The 12931-nt window shown below is 43.2% G+C and overlaps 1 protein-coding gene across 4 annotated transcripts in view; it reads right to left on the bottom strand.

Moving 5' to 3' along the window:
* The window catches only part of PIK3AP1 (phosphoinositide-3-kinase adaptor protein 1), a 112082-nt gene that overhangs the window by 31765 nt on the left and 67386 nt on the right, over nucleotides 1-12931 (bottom strand). For all 4 annotated transcript variants that reach the window (XM_023641711.2, XM_023641719.2, XM_070223587.1 and 1 more), the window contains 2 exons: nucleotides 3191-3286; nucleotides 559-756 (listed from right to left, as the gene is read on the bottom strand). In XM_023641711.2, coding sequence (XP_023497479.1) covers nucleotides 559-756; nucleotides 3191-3286 — 294 coding nt within the window. The remainder of the gene's footprint in view (nucleotides 1-558; nucleotides 757-3190; nucleotides 3287-12931) is intronic.

Here is a 12931-nt window from a genome sequence, read left to right as displayed (position 1 = left end):
AATTTTTACCAGTGTAGGTAAGTAAACAGCTTAGCATAGCGGCTGAAAGCCAGGGTTGTAGAGTCAGACGCCCTGAGGTCTGGCTCTGCTACATGGTAATCGAGTGACCTCTGTAAGCCTCATTTTCCTCATCTGTAAAATGGGGATGATAATGGTCCTCACCTAATAGATTACTGTAAAGATTAAATGACATGTTTCAGATAGAGCACTCTTAGTAGATTTCAATAAATGTTAGCTGTTAAAAATTAAGAAGAAGAAGAGCTTCAGAAGATAAAAATTTACCACAGTTCTTGCCATTTGTAGTAGAAGGAAATCTTGTTTACCTCCGTCTTTATACCGCGTTTGAATGCCTCCAGGAAGGCCAGAGCTGAATCTGATCATTGCCCTTAGTCTAGCTCTAGAAGCTGCCCCAAACCCTGACCTTGTCTCCTGGGGCTGGCTGGAGACCGTTCAGTAGGCAACAGTCTCTAAGCAATGGTTCAGGAGCCAGAGGATCCAGGGAATTCCTGCTGGGAAGCTCTGAAGACCCCGCTGGGCATCAGTCCCTGCCCCACTTGCCTTTAGAAATATATGGTTCATTGTCGGGCAGCTGGTGAGAAGCAGAAGCACTGGCCTCCGGCCTGGGCACTGGGACAGGGGGCCTGCTGGCCAGGTCTACAGAAAAGGCCTCGTCGTCATCCACCGTGTGATAAACATCTTCTTCCTGATCGAGATGGGGCAGCTCCCTCTCCAAACTGGGCATTTGCATGCTGTTGCCTAGAAACACAGAAAAAGGTGACTGAAAGCAGTAGCCAATCAAACTGGGTGATTGCCAGTCATAAGAGCAGAGAGAGCGGCCACACTTTATTATACAGTAGTGCCCTTTGGCAAAGGGCTTTCCCCTACATCATCTCCTGTATAATCTGCTCAGAACCCCACACAAAGCCACTGAGAAAACACTGATGTCACCTTTATTTGCCACTCATCAATGCAGCAAAAGGAAGTGAGCACTAGTCTCTCTCATCTCAATTTTACTGCTGGGATTCAGTTATTCATCCCAAAAGAACTAGGGAAAAGAGAGCACAGCCCCCAAAGCCGAAGCACACTTGGAGCCAGCCCCTGGGACCTGGGCAGCAGTGTGAGGGTAGCCTGGAGTCCTCACCACGATGGCTCCAGCATCCTTGTCCTCAGCATCAAAATGATTACAGCAAATCCTTCCTGAGGACTTCCTCCGTAAGTGTATTACCCACATTATCTCCTTTGATTGTATTACAATGCTGTGGAGTAACTACAGTCATTATTCTCATTTTGCAAATGAAGACACTGGGGCCTTGGGGATTTAAATAACTTGGCCAACATCACCTAGAGTCAGATTGGTGCCCAGGAAAGCTGGTTCCAGAGCGTGTGCTCTTAACCCCCACGTTCCATTTCTTCTTTTACAACCTGTGCACCCACCCTGCTCCCTATCAACCAAAAAAGGTTAGAAGGGAAGCTTGCCTACCACCCTCTGTCCCTGGAGTCCCACAGCCCTCAGGTTTTCACTGCCTCCTTCCTGGTGACGGGCTGCAATGCTCTGTACTTGGACCTGAGCAGTGTCCTCTTAGCTTCGAGAATCTCAGCAGACCTGGCTCTGTATGCCATCTGCCCCTCATACACACAAGCTGTGTGACCTTGCACATCTTACATAACCTCTCTGAGCCTGATTTCCCTCTGAGACCAAATCACAGGAATACTGTGAGGACAAAATAAGATAATAAAGGAAAAGGACCCAGCTTATTACATGCACAGAGTAGGTACTTTCCTCTCCCTTCCTTGTTCTCCTTAGCACCATTCAGTCAACAAATCTTTATTAAATGCCTGTTTGAGATAGGTGAATGAATAAATCTTGGGCCTTCTTCCTATGGGATTTCCAATCCAGTGATTTATTGGGAATTTTTTCACTGCATCTTTCCTGAGCTGTGGGGAGACTGCTCTTGATCTCTCTGTGTCTTAGGTCCAGAAGACTGACCAGATTGGTCCAATTCATAAGAGGGATTTGAGTCCCAAGGCTCTGCCCTCGAGGAAGTTTCCATTTAGTGGAAAAGCCGCCATCTCTTCATCTTCAAACATATTGTGCAAGGGCGTGAAGAAATTCTGGGGAAGCCTGTCTGATGTTAACAAAATGAGGTGCCCTGGGAGGGCCACCAGCTACCCTACCGGGTGACGGTGATTCCTACAGTGCCCGTCCCTCACGTACGCAAGCACTCAAGTCTGCCCTTACAGGACAAAAACAGCCATAGACGATACTAAATGAACAGGCACGGCGTGTTCCCATAAAGCTTTGTTTACAAAAACAGGCAGTTAGCCAGGCTGTGGTTTGTCTACCACTGCTTAGAACTTCTCTTTCCTCTTCACCGTCAAAACTGCTTTTCCTATCCTGAGTCCCATCCTCGTAGCACCCTCCCTTCTGTGCCTACTTGATCAGCAGACTCCGTCATCAGTTGTAAATCAATGGACAGAGCTAGGGAATTATCTGTATAATTTAACACCCTCCACCTTGGAAACCCTCAATAATGATAATAATAACAACAACAACAATAAACCTTTATTGCTGTTATATGCCTCGCCCTGCTCTGAGGTCTAATACACAATAATTCGTTTAATTCTTGCAACATTCCTCTCATTTATAACTGAGGAAACCGAGACTCAGAGGAGTTGAGTAACTTGCCCAAGGTTTTCCAGCTAACTGAAGGAGGAATTGAGTCCAGACCAGAGTCTGTGTTCTTAACCACTATGCGATACAGCCTGGACTTAAGAATACTTGTGTATATTTCCCTATATTGTCCTCCTTCACCAGAAAGTAAAGTCTCTTGAGGGCACTGACCATATCTGACTTTCCTTTGTGTTCCTCCAACCCCAACATCCAGAATAGTGCTTTGCTTACAGTAGGTATTCAACAAATTTTGGTCAAATCAAAACATGCATTTACAAGAGGTCTTGCTGAAAGCAACTTGTTTACCCAAATGAATGGCTCCTGTGGTGGGAACTTCTGGCCTATCTATCATAGGCTGGAGGGGGAGCTCGTGGAGATAGAGTGCCTTCAATCACACCATATCCCATGTACGTGGCAGCCCATTCCTTGAGTGGAGCAACCCTCATCTGGAACCAGGCAATGTCTTACATTTGTTTCTCTTTCCCTCTTTTTGCTTCTCCGCTCACAGATGCAACTTACCTTCTAAAAACTTGCGGATCATAGAGTCCTTAGTAGCCCGAGAGAAACCGTCTCTAGGGATTGGATTAGATGTACTGGCCTGAAGCATTTCAACATCTAGAAGGAAAAGGACACTAGGAGTTTAGATGTTGTTCTTTCACACAGGCAAGGAGATTTTACAGATGGATACACAAGGTTTGACAAATCAAGAGACCTTGAACCAAGAGATTCAGGAATTCATTAATCCATCCAGCTACCCATCCCCCCATGCATGCATGCATGCATCCATCCATCCAACTATCTATCTACTTAACAAGGACACCCAGGAAGTGTAGGCTATAAAGGAGAGCAACATTAATAACCATCAGGCCCTTTCTGGACCACAGGACTCAAAAGGTGTAGATATGCTCATTTGTATGTAAAAGAATGGGCTTAACTTTTAAATATAAAACCATAGCATTGTTTATACTAGCAAAAAATAATTGGAAGCAGGAACAACAAAGAATAGATAACTTGTGGTTTATTTAAAGAATGGAACATTATGAAACAGTTAAAAAGAACATGTTAGAGCCACTTCTATCAACACAACACCATATCGAAAACATAATAGTACCATCTCAAAAACATAACAACAAGAGGGGCCTGCCCGGTGGCATGGCGGTTAAGTGCACACATTCCACTTCAGCAGCCCGGGGTTCACCAGTTCGGATCCCAGGTGCGGACATGGCACTGCTTGGCACGCCATGTTGTGGTAGGCATCCCACATATAAAGTAGAGGAAGGTGGGCACGGATGTGAGCTTAGGGCCAGTCTTCCTCAGCAAAAAGAGGAGGATTGGCGGCAGATGTTAGCTCAGGGCTAATCTTCCTCAAAAAAAAAAAAAAAAAAAACAACAAGAGCTGTATTTTCAGGTAACCCATGTAATCGTTATTTCAAAGGAGAAGGCAAACTGACCTCTGGCTGTCACCATGAAGCATAAATCCTTGGAGACCAAAACTGTGGGAAAACCATTCAGTTACAACAGCAGATTCTACTCACGTCCTAGTAACCAACGGTGCCCTATTACTTTATGACTCTGAAGTATGCATTTTGGGAGCAAAATTTCAGTCTTGTGTTAAAAGTAGAGCTTTGATATTATCAAGAGGTTGCATTCACTAAGTCGTATCACACAATTACTGGGGACTTATTTGCTTAGGCAAAATATATAGTTTGAAATTGAATTGTACATTTTGAGGGAAAACCAAGTAGCTTGCATTTAATCAATATACATAGATATACCACTTCTTTGCCACTTAGATGTCTGGAGACCAGTCAAATACAATCTGGTGAATTTGTATGATGAATTCTATACAACTATTTATCTCACATTTCCCAAGAATATTCATTGAAAAGAAGTCATGGTCACAAAGTAATGTTAAGGACAATGAACTTCATATAACATAATCCTAGTTCTGAAACACAATATTTGTACGTACATAGAAAAAAAACCTTGAAAGAAATACATCAAGATGCATATAGTGGCTATTTCTGAAGTAGCACAGATTATGGACATTTAATTTTCTATTTCATACTTTTCTTTGTCTTCCAAATTATCCACAATGGCTTGTGTTGCTTTCATATATGAGAAAAATCCTATCAAAACTTTTTTTAAAAGCCCAAATAATTATGATCAAGTATGTACAATTAGATTCCCAAAGAAAAAATAATTTCAAGTTATTAAAAAAATAAGTGATGGCTCACCTGTCAATTACCAGATTGATTGATTTTTTAACTATATAAAATACTTATTTTTAAACTTTCCAGTGACCAGATATTACATTATTACATAGCATAGCTCTTACTGGACCTTGTTTCAAACTTAGATAATCCTTTGATAATCAAAGTATAAATTTTGTGACCATTAAAAAGAAGATAATGTTGAGGAAAAACTTATAGAAGAGTGTTTTCAGTATGGTACTGTTTATATAAAGTTTTAAGGCCTATAAAACAATAGTAGATGTTGTTCATGAATTCATAAATATGTAGTAAACAGATACAAACATGCTGGGAATGAAAAAAGTTGAATTCGTGGTGGTGGTTACCTCTGGAGAGGGAGGGAGGACAATCGAATTCTGGAGGGGTTCAGAGGAAGCTGCACTAGGGCTGGAAGATTTGAGTTTTTTAAAAAAGATCTGATATTTAAAAAAAGAAAAAGATACATATTCTTGATGAATCAGAATCTTCAAGAAATACGATATTTTAGAAAAATAATATGCTACCTTTGCCCCCAAAGAGGGGAAAAATAAGATTCCATTTTTGTATTTGCTCGTATATACAAAAAGAAACTGTGGAAAGAGACGTAAACAATTAAGATCAGTGGCTTCCTGGGAACTAGGAAGATGGGGGACAAGGACTGGAAAAAGATTTTTCACTGTTCACCTTTCATATTTTAGTTTTTTAGCCTATGAAGAAATAAAGAAATGCAGGGCCCTGATCATGTTTGTGTTACCTTAAATATTACCCAAAAAAAGGGAAAAAGAAAAAAAGCCAACTCCATTTTTCTACCTTTTCAGTTTAGCGTTTCCTGACATAGTGGGGACATTACATTGACTATCCAAGAACCTGGTCCAGGGGCTGGCCTGGTAGCACAGCAGTTAAGTGTGTATGTTCTGTTTCTCAGCGGCCCGGGGTTCGCCAGTTTGGATCTGCATGCAGACATGGCATCGCTTGGCACGCCATGCTGTGGTAGGCGTCCCACATATAAAGTAGAGGAAGATGGGCATGGATGTTAGCTCAGGGCCAGTCTCCCTCAGCAAAAAGAGGAGGACTGGCAGCAGTTAGCTCAGGGCTAATCTGCCTAAAAATAAATAAATAAATAAATAAAAATAATAATAATAAAAAAGAACCTGGTCCAGGGCAGAGCGGGGTCAGGACAGTTTCAATCACCAGTAACCAAAATGCCCAGGCTGGCAACACCAGAGTGTAAACCTCACACATACAGTCTGTCACCTCTGTTGACAGAGTGGTAAAAGGGTCATGTAATGACCTAGCTATTTTCACTAACAAAGTTCAGTCTGAGAGAACTGATTTCCATGTCCAAGAGGCAGATGCAAAACTGAAGGAGCTACAAAGGTTTAGGAAAAAAAAATGTGGAAGAAAATGGTAGTAGCAAGAGCTTCCCTGGCTAGACCTGGCATGCTAATATAATAAGGATAGGGACTTCTTCCCCTGGTGCTATGACCCCATCTTAAAGTGCTGAATTTTTTGTGGGTTAAAGAAAGAATTTAAAAAAAAGAAAAGAAAGGAAAAAGAACGTGCACTAGTAATAAGACGCACCGATATCATGATCACTTGACAGAATGCACTGAGGAGGAAACATCATTTCTATGACATTCTTGCCAAAAATTCATAACCTCAGCCCAACCATAGAAAACATCAGACAAACCCAAACAGAGGGGCATTCTACAAAATAATTGATCAGTGCTCTTTAAAAGTGTCAAGACAAGGAATGACTGAGGAATTGTCACAAGTTGGAGGAGAGTAAGGAGAAATAAAAACTGTGGGATCCTATTTAGGATCCACATCTAAGATCCTATCAGCATCTAGGATCTTACCTACAAACAGAAAAAGCACATTAAGGAGAAAACTAGTGAAATTTGAACAAGGTCTGAAGGTTAATTAGTGGTATTGCAGCCATGTCAGTTTCCTGGCTTTCGTAATTGTACTATGGTCATATAAGACGTTAATATTAGGAAAACCTGGGTGAAAGTTATACAGGAACACTAGCATTTTTGCAACTTTTCTTTAAGTCTAAAAGTAGATCATATTATTAAAAAGATAAGAAATAACATGAGTTGGAGAGGATGTGGAGAGAAGAGAACACTCATACACTGTTGGCAGGAGTGCAAACTGGTGCAGCCACTACGGAAAACAGTATGGAGTTTCCTCAGAAAATTAAGAATAGATCTACCATATGATCCAGCTACTCTAGTTCCAGGTATTTATCCAAAGGACATGAAAACACAAATTCAAAAACATATGTGTACCCCTATGTTCACTGCAGCGTTATTCACAATAGCCAAGACCTGGAAACAACCTAAGTGCCCGTCAATGGATGAATGATAAAGAAGACGTGGTATATATATATACATGGAATGCTACTTAGCCATAAAAAAGATGAAATATTGCCATTTGTGACAATACAAATGGACCTTGAGGGTATTATGCTAAGTCAGAAAGAGAAAGCCAAATACCATATGATTTCCCTCTTATGTGGAAGATAACAACAACAACAAACACATAGATACAGAGAATAGATTGGTGATTACCAGAAGGGAAAAGGGGTCAGGGAAGGGTGAAAGGGGAAAACGGGCGCACATGTATGGTGACAGATGGAAAGTAGACTTTCGGTGGTGAACACAATGTAGTCTATACAGAAGTTGAAATAGGATGTACACTTAAAATTTATATAATATTATAAACCAATGTTACCTCAATAAAAATACACAAATAAATAAAAGCAGTTCAAAATAATTTTTTTTTTAATAAAAGAGTAGGAGGAGGGCAGGAAGAGAAGAAATGCAACAGAAAAACTAAAGAAGCATAACCCCGGGTATGAGCTATGCGGACCCTTTCCTGTCCACCTACACTATCAAGCCACCTTCTAGTGACACTTGAGAGCCATGAGCTTATAGGTACAATGATCAAGGCAGGGTTAAATGAGCCACCTGTGACCAACAGAACTTTTTGCTTTGTAGTCACACCTTAACTGGTGGTTAAGAGCATAATTTTGGAAGCAGACAAACAAGGATCTGCTCACCATCAGTCCTGTGACCTTAGTAGAGTTATTTATCCTCCTGGAACCACCATGGAAGGATGGCGAGAGGCTTGGGCACTAGGATCAAAATGCATGGGTTCCAATTCTGATTCTTCCACTTCTGGCTATAGGACTACAATACCCACCAGTCCAACACCAATTAGACTTTTTAGATCCAACTGATCATTCAGACTCATAAGATGACCACGGGCCATGCTGGTTCCAGTCTACTCAGAAGGATGCAGGATACAGGCTAGCAGGACAGTGCCAAGCAGCGTTCCTCATCTAGGGCTGTCTTTGCACCAGTCCAGCAGCTCACGTGCAAGGAAACAAGATCCATATCAGGCAGGTGGATGAGCCACTCTAGTGAAAAGCCTGGTGTCCCACAGGAGCAGCATTTCTGGTAGCAACTCCTGAGGCATAGCCTCCAGGGTCCCCATGAGAGGCATGCCAGAGTGATTGCCCTCAGGGAAGCCCAAAGTATGGCGCCCCTCTCAGGTATTTATAGTTCACATACAGCTCCTCCCAGTCCCAAATGCCAATTAGGGGTCATTTTTATTGTACGTAATATTGCCTAGAAACATAGTTGACATTTGGCTCTTATCAGGTTACCAGGGTAACAGAGCTAGGAAATCAACTGCAGGTCAACTTTTCATGCAGAAAGGGAAATGACAGCTGTTCTATTAACTCTTTGCCTACAATTATCTTGGGCCAAGTTGTTCAAATCTTCTCAGCTTCTCTTTTCCTGTCAGTAAAATGGTGATAATAATGGTATGTATCTCATAGGTGTGCCATGAGTATTAAATGAGAAGCTTGCCAAGTGCTTAGCACAGTGCCCAGCATATAGGAAGTGCTAAATGAACGCCAGCTGCTACTATTACTATCATCTTTATGATTAAATTCTATACCCAGCCTAATGTCCTAAGCAGAGAATAATTTTAAAAAAGAGGACTCAGGGCCGGCCTGGTGGCACAGCAGTTAAGTTCACGTGCTTCTCTTCAGTGGCCCGGGGTTAATTGGTTTGGATCCCAGGTGCAGACCTACGCAGTGCTTATCGAGCTATGCTGTGGCAGGTGTCCCATATATAAAGTAGAGGAAGATGGGCACAGATGTTAGTTCAGGGCCAATCTTCCTCAGCAAAAAGAGGAAGATTGGTGGCAGATGTTAGCTGAGAGCTAATCTTCCTCAAAAAAGAAAGAGACTCAGTTTACACTTTTCTGACCGCAACTTTACATGTTTGAAATCAAGCCTCCTCCTTCAGAGTAATAAATGCTTATGAGTTAATTCTACTATCTGAATTTCCACACACATTCTCAAATATCACATGTATTATACTTCCTAGTAAAGAATTATACCCAACAAGGCTTGCCAGGCACTGTCTTGATGTGGCTCCTGAACACCGAGTCCTGGCTGGACAGAACTGCGGGCTTCTTTCCTCCTTTGCCAAGGATCTGCCGCTGCAGTCCAGACCTGACGTGGAGGCTCCACGCCCATTTCCCTCTGCTTTCCTGAGGCCCATCACCTTCTTTATTAGTGGGCTCAGCAACGAACACCAAGGAGAAATTCTGGCAGCTCTTCAACCCCTTCTGGCCCCACCCCGCGCAGCCGGGATCATAGGTAGAGGCTAATCTTAAGGACGGAGTCTAAAGCCAGAGGACCTGAGGCATGGCTGGAAGAACGTGAAGGGAGCAAGGGTGCAGGGGGAAGAGGGAGGGTGGTCTGCAGACACAGGAGAAAGCCTGGAGGTCAGCAGTTAAGACCCTGACAAGGGCTGGAGCCACGTGAATGGTCTGCGGTCAGAGCACAAACATAAGTCAGAAAAAGGCAGCTGCTGAAGCCAGGCAAGAAATAGAGGCCCAGGACACTGGCCACCAAGTGACCAATGCACATCAACATCACGGCCAGAGGTGATGGTTACCAGCATGGACTTTGGCATCCTGGGGACCTGAGTTCGAGCCCTGGCTCTGACTCATACTAGTCCTGTGTCCTTGAGCAAGTTACTTGATATCACAAGCTTCCATATCTCCATTTGCAAAGTAGGGATAAACAACAGTACCTATCTCCTGGGAAGACTATGGACCAATGGGGACGGTGCTTAAAATGTTTAGCAACAGACCCAGGCACTAAATATTAATGGCTATCATTAGCATTATATTGAGGCAACCTAGAGAGTATATTGGTTTTCTATTGTTGTTGTAACAAGTTGCCACAAACTTAGTGGCTTACAATAACGTAAATGTATTATCTTATAGTTCTATAGTTCGGAAGTCTGAAACGGGTCTCGCTGGGCTAAAATGAAGGTTTCAGCAGGACTGTAGTCCTTTCTGGGACCTCTCAGGGAGGATCTGTCTCCCTGCCCTTTCCAGCTTCTAGAGGCTGCCTGCATTTCCTGGCACTAGGCGCTCTCCCTCCATCTTCAAAGCCAGCAGCGTCAGGCAGAAAGCTTAGCTGAACCGAGTCCTTCTCATAGTGCCATCTCTGGCCTGTCTTCTGATTCCTTCTTCCACTTTTAAGGACCCTTGTGATTACACTGGGCCCACCCTGATAACCTAGGATAGTCCCCTTATCTTAAGGCCAGCTGGTCAGCAACTTTAATTCCCCTTTCGCATGTAATCTGACATATTCACAGACTCAGGGGCATTATCGTACCTACCTCAGACGGGACCAAACATCAGCACAGTCAGCCTGCCACGAATTTTCTTCCTATACGGGGCTGGCAAGGGGAGCAGGGCACACCCATGCAAGTCCACCATGGCCTTCCGTGGACTCAGGAGCTCTGGCCTAGAGCAGGCACTGGCCTTTATTGAGTGTCTGGATGTGCTCTGCCTAAAGTGAAGTTACCTAAAAACGACTTGATTTTCTTTCCATTTATATTTAAATAGAATGATTCTTTTTATACTGAATTGAACATAAATATCTTTGAATTAGACCAGGAACAGCAAATACACATATTGGTTTCCACGTCCCTATTCCATACTCAAGGCAAACATCACTAATCAATCATAGCATCCTTTCCGGCCTCAGAATCCTTCCTCAACACACCTCCCCGGGACTCAATACCAGCTAAGTGACATTGGTACATGAATGGTTTTTAAAGGACTATTTGTCATATCTATATTAGACTGTAAGTCCCAGTAGAAGCAGATACGACTTTTATAATAATAAAGAAAAGAAAAGAGGGGCTGGCCCAAAGGCCGAGTGGTTAAGTTTGCGATCTCTGCTTTGGCAGCCCAGGGTTTCACCGGTTCGGATCCTGGGCACAGACATGGCACCACTCATCAGGCCATGCTGAGGCAGCGTCCCACATGCCACAACTAGAAGGACCCACAACTAGAATATACAACTATGTACTGGGGGGATTTGGGGAGAAGAAAGAAAGAAAGGAAAAAAAAAAAGAAGATTGACAACAGATGTCAGCTCAGGTGTCAATCTTTAAAAAGAAAAGAAAAGTTCCTAGTTGTTTGGAGTTAACAAGTGATAAGAGCCTCTCAGACTCTAAAGGTGACAACCCCACATGTACATACAACTCAGGCATACAGTGAGTAACACATGAGTGACTGAAATACACAGAAAATTCTGGAGGTGAAGGGAGCCTGTTTCCAGACAAAGGATATTTTGTAAAGAAAAGCGGAACAACAAATCCTTTCACTCCTGGACGCTCACGGTTTGTACTTCAGACTCCAAGCACTTAACTTTCAGCACTTGTCTGTTAAAAATAAACTGAAAGGCGCTGAAACCTGCTGGTCTAAGGAGAAAGTGCAAAGTTCTTTCATTTCAGCCGAGAGAGGAAAAAAAAAAAAACAATAACAAGGAAACTCTGGGGCCACAGTCTCTTTCTGGGAAGAGCCAACTGCAGCATTATGCTTTATTTTATTTACGGAGTCAATCAGAAAGAACCCATTCCTGAGAATAAAGAAGCTTGGACAGATCAGAGAAAGCCCAGGCAGGCACTTCATTAAGGAATGAGTCAAGAGCAATAATGAATTTTCAAAGAATCCCCCATGATATTCCTCCTGGGACATAAGTCCAGATCACTTAGCTGCAGTGGAAACTCCATCCAGGCTATGTTGTCGACTTAATATAAAACCTAATCTGAGTATATAATACAGCAAAATGTCAGATACTGAGAAAGGCTCTCAAATCCTGAAAGTTGGCCAAAAGTATTTTTTTTTCAGCAACTATCTTTTGTAGCCCAAAAAGAGCCTAGAGCAAGGAGCAGCACGGTAAAACATTTGAAGATAACCTGAAGGCTGATTGGTTCCGTTTGCACTCGGGTGGAATGAAGAGCTTCGACTGACCACGTCAATAAGTCCAACCTTTCCATACTCTAATGGAGAAGCGATGGGAAGGAAAGAGAGAGAGTCACACACATGCACACACACACACACACACACACACAAGGAGAGAGAGGCAGACAGAAAGACAGAGGGAGTTGGGGGGAGACAGACAGAGAGAGAGAGAGAGAGACAGACTAGATAGCGCGAGAATCAGAGACAGAGAGAGAGGAGAATGGAGTCTGAAATTAGAGGGGCTAAGGAGTGATGGCGGCACTGGCAATGAAAAAGAAGGAATGAAGAGTGAAAGAGTTCGGAGAAGCAACAAACAAGTTTTCTTACACAGACAAAATCTGTTAAGCAAGGTCGCGGCTGGTGGTGGGGATTTTATCTTATTAACTTTAAAACATTTAACCCAGCATGCTTTCACGGCATGCCTGTGTCCCCAGCACAGTTCTTGCATGCCTGGAGAAGCAAAAGGCAATGGCAGTCCGGAAGCTCCTTGAGCCTCATCTCCCACATGGTGCATCAGCCTCCCTTTGCCCTGCCGGGTCCCTGACAGCCCTGGACAGGGCAGGAGCAGCCCTGCCTCTGAATGAGATCTGTCCCTGCTGTAGAAACTCACGCCTTGCACTCAGCCCCACTGCCCCTAAAGCATCTCTCGGCTCTCCTAGCCAGAATCTTCCCAAGATGG

This window comes from Equus caballus, chromosome 1 (genome assembly GCF_041296265.1).
Source record: "Equus caballus isolate H_3958 breed thoroughbred chromosome 1, TB-T2T, whole genome shotgun sequence".
Classification (NCBI taxonomy): domain Eukaryota; kingdom Metazoa; phylum Chordata; class Mammalia; order Perissodactyla; family Equidae; genus Equus; species Equus caballus.
The sequence above is the reverse complement of the archived record's forward strand: the minus strand, read 5'-3'. Positions and strand labels throughout refer to the sequence as shown.